Consider the following 10,508-nt stretch of genomic DNA (forward strand, 5'->3'; position numbering starts at 1 on the left):
TTCCAAAAAGGAAAAGCAGCTGCTTCTGGAGTGAGAACATCAGCAGCATCCAGGAGAGGACTTCACCCAGGAGTAGGAGCACTAACTTTTGCACCTCCTGGAAGAGTGCCCCAGGACTTCTTTATCCTGTCCTCTGATACGAGATCAAATCCTTCTTGCCTTTGACCAGGAGGCAAACCACACAATAAGACATACACATTTAATGCCATTTCTTGACCTCTAACAGATTTTCTTGAAGCAAAGTTGTTCAAAGTGATATCAAATTGTTTCCCTGAAATAATGGGTTGGGAAGACAGCAAGAAAGGGAGCAGTCATTGAATTTGATACCTCTCCTATTTCATATTTCACTTGCTGGTTCTTCTTTGGCGTATGTTCCCTTTTACCCTCAGGGACAGGCTTGCTTGTTAACTTGAAGGAGAGCAGCAGTCTTTCCTGCTGGGGTTCACATTTTAAGACCACTACTTTGACAACCTGTGGTAAAAAAAGATAAAACAAGGTTTAACTGGGTTCATCTTCCTCCTCAGTGTACTACCACCTATATATGAGACAGGGAAATAAATACACAATACATTTTTCTGCCACACCTAAGTTAAAATCAGTGGCCTGCTATCCTTAAGATCCACCAGAGACAAATGTTCTCCTGATCTCACAGATGGAAAATATAAGTATATTAAATGACTTTCATTAAGTCATGAAATGACTTTTTGACAGGTCTGTAGCAGAGTTGAGAATAAAATTCAGATCTTCAGACCTGCAGTCATAAATCCTGACCAGAAAATTATTGTTCTCCTTAGCTAACCAACAAACAGCAAGATTAAAGACAAGAGAGAGCACCAGAAAAACAGTGAATAGGGCTGAGCCTGCCCACAACACAGTTCCCAGAGTACCTGGTTAGGGATGCACAAGACTTGGAAAAAAAAAAAAACAGGAAAACCAGGACAATACAAAGGCAGGAAACCTCTTTCTCTTGATTCTTTAAAAGCTTTAGTTTCCTTAAAAGAAGCTGCGGTTCAGAACCCCAAACCGCTGCTAAGATCTCCATAGTCCCTATATCACACAGCACAGTACCTGTTGCACTCCAGAAAAGAGTCTAGAAACAAATTAAACAAACAAAAAAAAGCTCTGTGAAGTACTCTAGAAGAAGCTGTCTCCCACACAACGTAAGCTGTTTAAACAGACCACTGCTATTACCTGATGTGAAAGGACATGAACATCTCTTGGTGTAGCCAGGTCCTCTGGGGGAAAACCCATGCCAGAGCCAACTACGCTGCAGCATTCTCTTTGGCATTCATTCACAAGGCATATAGGGTTAGGTACATGAATTACCTGGCCTTCATGAAAGACTTCCTCTGGACAAGATACAGGCTCTGAGCTCAGCTCATTCTTGGGTACCAGACCTTTGACATCGTTGTAGAACTTCACAATGCAGCCAAACTCCCTTGCGCACACCACAAAGCCGTGTGTGATCAGACCTGGTTTTGCCTCTTCATAATTAGAAAGGACTGGAAGCTTTGACTGGACAAGAGTTTTCTTCAGAGTAAGGATTAGCTTCCTTTCTGCAGGTCTGCACTCTAGCACCTAGAAGAATAGCGTAGGAAAAAGTTCAAAAAGCATGTCTGCCATTGTCTGATCAATCCAGCTGCTATATAACTAAAGTGAAAGAGTCCAGCTTAAAGCAGCTGAAGACCCTGTCTGGCAGCTCTCACCCGACACCTGACTTCATCTCCCATGTTGTACTTCTTCTCAGGCTGCTTCAGGATCATATCAGCAAGATGCATGGAGGGCACAAGCCCTTTAATCCCATCAGTCACTTTCACCTGCATCCCAATGGGTTTCAGAGCTAACACTTTACCCTAGAGCCCAAAAGAGGGAAAAGGGTCTGTAATTTCAGCATGGTAAGCAGAGTGTGCACAGGTAGAAAACAGCTGACACATCACACCACCTATTGCCACCAAATCTAACTACCCTCCAAAAAGTACACTCCACTCCACCCAACCAATCTGACCCATTAGCTTTTATGTTAAACAAGGCTGTTACTATCTCATTTTTGAGCATAGGATACTTCTGCAAAATTATTGACTCTGTCAGACTGCAAATGTTTCCAGATATATCCAACAGGCATACGTGGGTCAGACACATAACTAACTGTTTCTGCCCAACAGTTGATTGTGATGGTCCATATGTGCACTTCTAGTTCACCAAGTACAAGGTGAGTTTTAGAAAGGCTGAGTGAAAGAAGCTAAAAATTTGTTCAGGGACTTAAACACATGACTGGATGTGGCTGAAATGTGATTACCTTAGAGGCACCATGAAAAAAACCTGAACAATATTTTGTGAAAGAAAAGTATCAGATTCCATTAAGCAAGTCCTGCAAGGAGAGGTTTTTCTCCTCACTTTCATATCATTAGTCTGGATCAGAAGTTGAAAACAAGCATTAAGCAAAAGAAATGTGAATTAGCTAGATCACTTCTGCAAGTACAACTGCTCCACAGTACTGTGTCAACCCTTCAGGATCTCACCTTCACCACATCCCCAGTGTGGACATCTTGATATTGCAGAAACTGAGCTTCGATAATTTGACTAGGAAAGAGACACAGCAAGAGATGACCAATCAGTCAACTTGAGGAAATCTGGGATAAGAGAAACAATCCCCTCTTTGTCTTGTCCTAAAATCTTCCAAAATCCCTCCCCCCATTCTCCTGTGCTGCACAGCTCTGGGGTTGTATTTTACTCCAGCTGACCCACCTCCCACTGCGCTTTGGACATCAAGTTCAGACAGGTTCACCAGGCTCCATTCCAGGTGACAACTACAAAGCAATGGCCACCAGCCACGGCCCCACGAAAGGGGAACCCATCACCTGCACTGCTTAAAGCCACACAGACAGAAATAAGGAGGGAGGAGGGAAATGGCCTAGGAGTTGGAAGACCAAGATCCAACTCCCTGTTCAACCACAGGCTTCCAACGTGATCTTGGCAAAAGACATTTAGCCTCCCTGTGGCCCACCAGTTAAACAGATGGTACCCCACCTTCCCATGGTTTTGGGAGGATACATGAGATGCGCAGACACCCTGATTTGAGACAAGACAGATACAAGCCAGAAACTCCAAACAGCAGGTTCCAGTTCAACAAAGCAATGCAGTATCTTCCACTCTCGACCAAACCCTTCTAATCCTTCAACCAATTTTCTGGAAGCCTGTGAAACTTACTACTTCAGGGATAAAATACACATCTCATCCATCAGGCTGTAGTCAATTATCCGGCATTTGTGTTTGCATCCTGTCTTAAATGCTGCAGGTTTAAAGGACTTTCTGGTTTTTGAAAGGTGTTTCAGCTAGAAAAAACAAAGGATGATTTAGTGTTTGGAAAGAGGAAGCACTGACTTGAAGCTTAGGTTAAAGTGGCAGCATCTCACAAAACCCTTCCTCTAATATACTCCCTTTGTGCAACAGGTTGCACCAGTTCTTTCACAATAACCCTCCTCCATTACAAACCTGGACAGTGGGGAGCGTGATTTAGCAAACATCTTCCACTTTGTCCTAATTTTGTTGCATTTTTCCTCACAAAGAACATAAAAAACAAAATAAAACATCCTCCTAAATTTCTTCCTCAAGAAGCCAGGAGAGCTASGGAGGAGTTCTCTCACTGCTCATTCAGTCCCTGGTACTTACCCGTGCAAACGCAAGGCTGCCATCATCAAGCTCAAAAATGGCACCAAACTGCTTGAAGAAGGCCTTCACCGTTGACTCCTCCACCACTGCCCCCATGCGATCACTGGAGAGCTGGTTCGGGGATCCTCCAGGGTGGAGGAAGGCCTGCCGTAGAGTAAGTCGCACCACCTTGGAGGTGGGGTGAATGGAGAGGATGCAAGCTTTCACCTGGGATGAGGAGAAGACAGAATGCTTGTTAAACACCGACTTATAAACAGAAGCAGAGAAAGCCACCTCACTCGTGTTTTTAGATGTTATCTTTGGTACCTGAACTCTTTGCCCATGTACAAGCACTTTCCAATATTGCTACTAAGACATCATTTCAGTTCTAACAGCTTCACAGATCTGGGATTTTTGCTTTTATCCATTGTTCAAGTTGTATGGGCTAATCTGGTACCAGTGTGGCGAGAGGAACATGACTGCTAAAGTCATTTCCCATCCTTCACAAGTCTCATGCCTCCCACACAAGTCTTCCATTACCCCAAGAATGGCTTTGCTCTTTACCGCTCTAAAGCGGCCATCATCAGAATTCAAATACGAGAGGCCATCATCAGTAAGATTTCACAGATGATTCCATTGAAAAAAAAATTCTTCACCAAAATGCTGCTGAAGAAGATAAGAGATGCTCTAAGTAACATTACCAACTCCAGCTGTGCYTCACCCTCTCCTTACCACTTGATTTGGAGAATAGTTCAGGGATTTCTTTGGGTCCATGTGCATGAAATCCACAAGGCCAGTGAAGGAAGACAGAAAGCTCAGAGTGATCCCCAATGGGGCCACCTAGAAAGGGGAAGGAAATTATGYGAGATACCAAATAAAATTTGTGCTCAGTTTCTCAGTTTCAAAGAATAATGGACACATTTCACAAAAAGTCACTCTCGGTGCAAAACAACAAGTACCTCAAAAGAGAGAGACAAACTGCTAACAGTTCTGCTTTTTACATCTTTTTACATTGCTTTGTAAAAATGGTCTTTCAGGTTTTTTTCTAAAACTGTGCTTACTCTGAAGTCTACTGCTAAACTGTTGAATACTTTTCCTAGGCAATGGCCAGAGAAGCATAAACTGGATTCTGTTCTGTTTCAAGGTTCATCACCATCTCCAGCCCGAAACCTTTATACTCACATCATCACAACCAGRGCAGAGATTGGACCTTAGGTGAATGCGATGGGAATATTTTTAATGAAAATTGTATTTGTTTTTCTAAAGTAATGGAGCACAAACACAAAATTTTCCAGGGCATAAATTTCCATCTCCATTTCACCTGCACCCCCACATTCAGGAACACTYAAAAAAACAGTGCTAACCTTCTGCACTCGAGCTTTTACCACCAGTCCTGGCAGTAAGTTAGAGAGCGTCCAGTTCTGTCGTTCTGTTGCAAGGGACGCAGAAACTTCTGACCGATCAATGGACAAACGGACAATTCTTCCCTCRTTCTTCACTTCCTCAATGACACAGTTCAGGTTCTGGCCTATCTTCAAATCAGGCCCTACAAAGGCAAGACACACAGCATAAAACCTCCATCAGGAGCACTCAGGGGTTCCCTTCTGCCTATAGCCCTATCCCAAGCCTTTTCAGAGTTCCCTCTCTTCAAGTTTGAACTTCTTCCCATCAAACTGAAGTCTACTGCAAGCAGGGATGGAAGGTCTTGGAATGAGAACATGGTCTATCAGAAAACAGGGTGAAACCTAGCGGCCTGTTCCACGCCAGCCACAAAGCCACTGCTTTCAGCAACTCACAAAGACCCCACTTTGACTCAATCTCACTGAGGTGTACTAGTACCACAGATATAAAAGGCTCTGATCATTGCCATTTTCCACCTCCATTTCTACCCCAGCGTTTTTCTCTCTGATTACTTCTTACCTTTCTTGACTAATTTGATGTAACTTTGRGCTTTCTGACGAGGCAGGAATGCATTAGTCCCACTGACTCCAATATCAATGAGGTAGCCATGGTCTTCCACACTAGACACTAGGCCGGAGAGCAGCTGTTGGGAGAAAAACACTGCAATTCAGTAATGTGAAGAAATGGCTGAGTCTGCAGAGAGTGCAGTAGTCTGCTGTTTCATGAGAACAGAGTACTGAGTTTGTCAGAGCAGCAGAAAGAACATTATGTTCTTTCCTACTACAGAGCTCATCTGGCAGTGGGGTCTCAACTCTCCCCTTGTCCAGCCATGTATGTATGGAGTCCACAAACCAGTAGGGAAAAAAATTGGGATGCTCAGAAATAGCAGGTGCTCTAATTGCATGTGCCTGCAACCATAAAGCTGGAAACAAAAACTAAACAAAAAAGCACCCCTACAAGGCAGGTTGTGCAAGGGGCACCTCCAAAGCCTAGGGAGGCCACGGCAGACCCAGAATACGTACCATGCCTGATGCTAGTGCTGAAGCGTTCAGACCCTTATTGACCTTTTTGGGATTGATCGACAATTTGATACTCTGACGTCCATCAGCACTTTTCTCAACACTGGTCACGATGCATCTGACCAATGTCCCTGGAGAATACATGTCCGAGAGAGAGTTCAAGTCCTGCCCAGCAAGATGATCAAGAGAGTAAAAAAACAATATTAAATAATTCAAGAGGATCAGAGTTTGTTACTGAAGCAGCTTTTGAAATCAAAACCCCCTAAGAAAGTTCTATTTCCCTGTCAACAGTACAATAAAAGGCAAGAAATACCACAAACATCGGTCTTTCAGTATAGAGGCAAGGATGAAATTACATGACGTTAGCAAGTCTGGCAGGTTTTGCTTAAAAAGGAAAAGCAATACTGTGGGGACCGGGGTCAGGAGCTTGTAGCTGAGGATCAAAGCACAACTACAGAGCCAAGAGTGACCCTCATCTCAGCTTCCTCTTCAGCAGAGGGAAACACCACCAACAAAAGATTACTACCTTGCACAGATCCCACATTCCACATCACCTTTTTTAGCAAAATTTAAGGATCACTGACGCTGGAGAGATGGGCTAACATATTACTCCCTCCTCTTTTTTTCAAGCAATCAACATTGTCATGAAATTATAAAGGCTGCTTGGAAAAGCATGGTCCAAACCAAGGTCAGTCTACAACAGCACTGCCTAACAGCACGTTGCACAGTACATCACACAAGGAAATTTCAAGGACTGTACTACTCCCCAAGCCCCACTGAGAGACCTTTCCATCCTCACATCATCTTCCACGCACTTCCTTAACTTCCTCCCTTCGTTGCACACAGCCAGGGATCAGTATTTAGCTACAGCAGCAAACAGAGAGCACAAATTTCTTCATGTTCAACGGACTGTCTACGAAGTTCATGGACCATTTAGCTAAGGGTGAGCCACTGCAGGCAAACTGAAGTCTGCTGTGAGACACCAGAAGCCAGTTTCCTCAGCAAGACCTTTGGGTTGATCTTATTAATTAATACTCCCCAGCTCCCTGCTACAAATCACAGCCCAGATCCAAGGTCTCACCTCCAGGAGTTCTCCTTTGGCCACCTGTTCACTCAGCATCTTGCTGTAGGCATCGCTGATCTGTGTCACTGGGACAAACCCAGAAAGYCCGTTGGGCAAGCTGATGACTAATTCGAAGTCATTGACCTCTTTTATACAACCAAGAAGCAGCATCCCCTCACAGAGCGCCTGGGAAAGCAGAAAGATCAGCATTTGGTGGATATTTTGGCAAGTGAATGATAACARTGTGATAGATATGTTTTCCTCTTGAATCACTGCTTTATTTACAGGTTTAATGAGAAAGAATATGCAATGTCTACCATGCCACCCCCCAAAATGGCTGAAATAATACTTGTACCCAGTACTTTATAATGCGTTCTGTACAGATCAGAATTCCTCCCCATTTTGCTAGGGGAAAACAGATAAAGTAACATATCCAGCAGGTCAGTGACAGGGCTAGAACAGACTCATGTCTCCAAAGTTCCAGTCCCATGCTCCATTTTTGATGTCACACCAAAACCAAAAAGGAGCTCACCAGCATTTAGCACCTTAACTCACACCATAATCAAAATGGATCCACCAGTTACATAAGTACTTAATAATCGGAAGTGACAGGAGTCAACAAAAAAGGCCTTATTCTAGAACCTCTATAAATACTGAGAAGAAATCCACAAAACAGCCTGGAAAACAACCTGTCAGTGTATGGGAAGAGACTGGAAAACATCTCTATCTTGTCACGGGGACAGGAATGACTGGTGGGCTCACTATGCTCAAGAGAAACGTCTACAGTTGTAGAAACCATGCATCAGTTCTCAGTCATTTGACCCACAAAATTCATGGTGCACTTCTGAAATAAGATTTTCTTTCCAAAGCAGACATGGAGTTCTCACACTGGCACACATGCCAGGTCTTTCCACACTAGAACCCAACCTGGGATTGACAAGAAGTTTTTGTTCCCTTGAAAGATTTAAGAATCACTAGMAACTCCAACTGATGCATTACAACATGCCCATCACATACATCTCACTCTGGGCTCTAGCACACACTGACCTAGACCCTAAAAACACAAAGATTAGTACCTCTTCCAAGCTATCATTAACTAACTACCAAGGTTGCTATTATAAAAGAAATATTTCCCCCTTTTTTAAGCCTCATGCAGATCCTGGCTCACCATCTTCTTGTAAACAACAGATGCACACAAAACCAAATACTTATTCACAAACCTCAACCGTGAGTGGTTCAAAATTCATAGCATTGTCTTTAGAAGTGGCTTTTTTGTCCGGCTTGAACTTCTTCCTCTGCTTTCCTTGATCTCCTTGACTCCTTTTTCTTTTCTGTGTTTGTTCTTCATGATGGATCTAAAGGAGATTAAAATCAGTCAAGAAAATAATAAAAGTAAGTAAAGAGGTGACCACTACGCTAAGGAAGAACTCCACTGCTAGAAATAAAATTAGAGGAAAATACTAGGATTGTAGAGAAAAGGGAATGCCCTTGCTAATCACTGTGTGTCTACATGCAAGTCTTTCAAGATATCTCCTTTTGGGCTGAGGCTGACCAGCCCATCTGTAAAACTGTAAAACTTGGAGTGGGAGAAAAAACACAATTCCTGTTCAGAAGTACGTGGCAAAAGTGATCTGCAACATCTACTACTAAACAGAAAGACTAACAAACTTGGTCTACGTCCACTGGCTTTAGCATCACTGTACAAATTGGTCCAATCCAGCCATGCAGAAGCAAGTAACTCAGGATCCGATGCTTGTGGAATGTTAAAATGCTGAAGCCTGATCAGTAATTTTGATTGAACTTTTTGTCATCACATTCACCATGTATCAGATATGCAAGACCTTTAAAAGGTCACAAGACAGGTGGATGTCAGCAGACATCTCTTTCCTGAAGTCCCAATAACACAAACTATATCAGAAAAATCTAGAGAAGTCAGGGATAGGAAGGATTTCAGGCCATATTTTGACAGTGGAAGAGCTCCGAGAAGAGTTAATTGAGAACATGTAAACAACATACATCAAACAAGTTGTCCTGCTCTATCTTTGGCTTGGCTGTTTTTCCCTCTGTGTGTTTTTTCTGGGTGCCACCTCGAGGAAAGTTTTCTTCCATGGATGCCATGTTTGCACTTCTATGGGGCAAACAATAAAACAGATTAAATATACAGTTGTTATGACTGCTCCTCACCAACACTGAAAAAAGTCAAAAGAGTGAATTACCCAAAAACTAAACAAGAATTCAGAAGGCTACTTTACAATTCATCAGCAACAAAACCTAAACTCTTACCTAAATGTATCTAACATTTGAYTAGACTGAAGTGTTGTGAGGGTCCATCTAAACACATGTATCCCTAACATTTTTTATTATTGTCCAATTCTACTTGACTAAAGTATCAAATTTCTAAGGCAATTAAAGCACTGTACACATATTCAGGAAAGTGTTTTAGCAATATATATTCCCTGAATAGGCCTCTATTGCACTAAATGGACAAGCTGAAATTACCAGCTTTAGTCATTAAGCAGAAAATCTTGATTTAAACAATAAGTAAGCTTGGTCTGCATTTTGACTTTCAAGGTGTTGCCCTTAAAAATTGATATAACTTCACACTTTGTTGTGCAAACTAGAAGTATAGGCTTATAGGTATTTAATTTACCAGTTATACTTAACCTTACTTTGCTTCAAGTACTAAATAAAGCCTTATTTTATTAGGTCATGGTTCACTTTCTATTTATTACTTATGACTACAGCATTTACACGGAAAATTGGTATTAGCATGCTAGTTTGAGAGCCCTTTAAATGGTGTATTAGTCATTTAAAACAGGATTTTAAATAGAAGAGTACGTAATAAAATTAAAGTTCATCAGAACATGCTTAATCAAAAGACCCATTCAACAGCAAGACATTTTCCACCGCTGGTAACTGAAACGGGTGCATTGGACTATCCAGTCACCGAGGTCTCAAGAGCGAAGCCGGGTCCCACCTTGCCACACCTCACTTCTCACAGCGGGAAGGGACAGAAGCTGCACCCAGCTCCCAAGACAGTCTCAACTTTGGATTAAACACTCTTAAAAAAAAAATTAAGTTAACAGCCAGAAGAGATTTCCCGTGTTCTCAGCGCAGACGCCGCTCTGACCAGAGCGCGGTAACCCGGCACCGCCCGGGCCTTCCCGCAGCGACCCGCGGCCGCGCAACCAGCCGCCCCGAGGGGCTCCCTCACCTCCCGGGGGCTCCCGGCGCTCCGGGGCCCGCGGTCCCTCCCTCGCTGCCGCCGGGCCGGGAGCAGGGCCGGAGCCGCCCGCGCCGCCCTCCCTCGGCTGCACGTGCGGCCGCTGCGCCGCCCGGAAACAACGCGCGCGGGGGCAAAGGGCAAGCGGAAGTAG

General features: G+C 43.4%; 1 protein-coding gene across 5 annotated transcripts in view; it reads right to left on the reverse strand.

Moving 5' to 3' along the window:
- Nucleotides 1-10,426, reverse strand: part of PDCD11 (programmed cell death 11) — a 28,569-nt gene extending 18,143 nt beyond the window's left edge. The window contains exons 1-14 of one of the 5 annotated variants that reach the window (XM_026069772.1): nt 10,346-10,426; nt 9,148-9,259; nt 8,352-8,486; nt 7,150-7,317; nt 6,072-6,233; nt 5,569-5,692; nt 5,013-5,194; nt 4,381-4,488; nt 3,670-3,876; nt 3,208-3,332; nt 2,520-2,580; nt 1,707-1,853; nt 1,327-1,578; nt 328-471 (exon numbers count right to left, since the gene is read on the reverse strand). In XM_026069772.1, coding sequence (XP_025925557.1) covers nt 328-471; nt 1,327-1,578; nt 1,707-1,853; nt 2,520-2,580; nt 3,208-3,332; nt 3,670-3,876; nt 4,381-4,488; nt 5,013-5,194; nt 5,569-5,692; nt 6,072-6,233; nt 7,150-7,317; nt 8,352-8,486; nt 9,148-9,249 — 1,917 coding nt within the window. In that variant the 5' untranslated portion in view covers nt 9,250-9,259; nt 10,346-10,426. The other 4 variants (XM_026069775.1, XM_026069773.1, XM_026069776.1 and 1 more) reach the window with 4 other exon arrangements.
- Nucleotides 10,427-10,508: the final 82 nt, after the last annotated feature.

Source organism: Apteryx rowi, unplaced genomic scaffold (assembly GCF_003343035.1).
Source record: "Apteryx rowi isolate R43461 unplaced genomic scaffold, aptRow1 scaffold_3, whole genome shotgun sequence".
Lineage (NCBI taxonomy): Eukaryota > Metazoa > Chordata > Aves > Apterygiformes > Apterygidae > Apteryx > Apteryx rowi.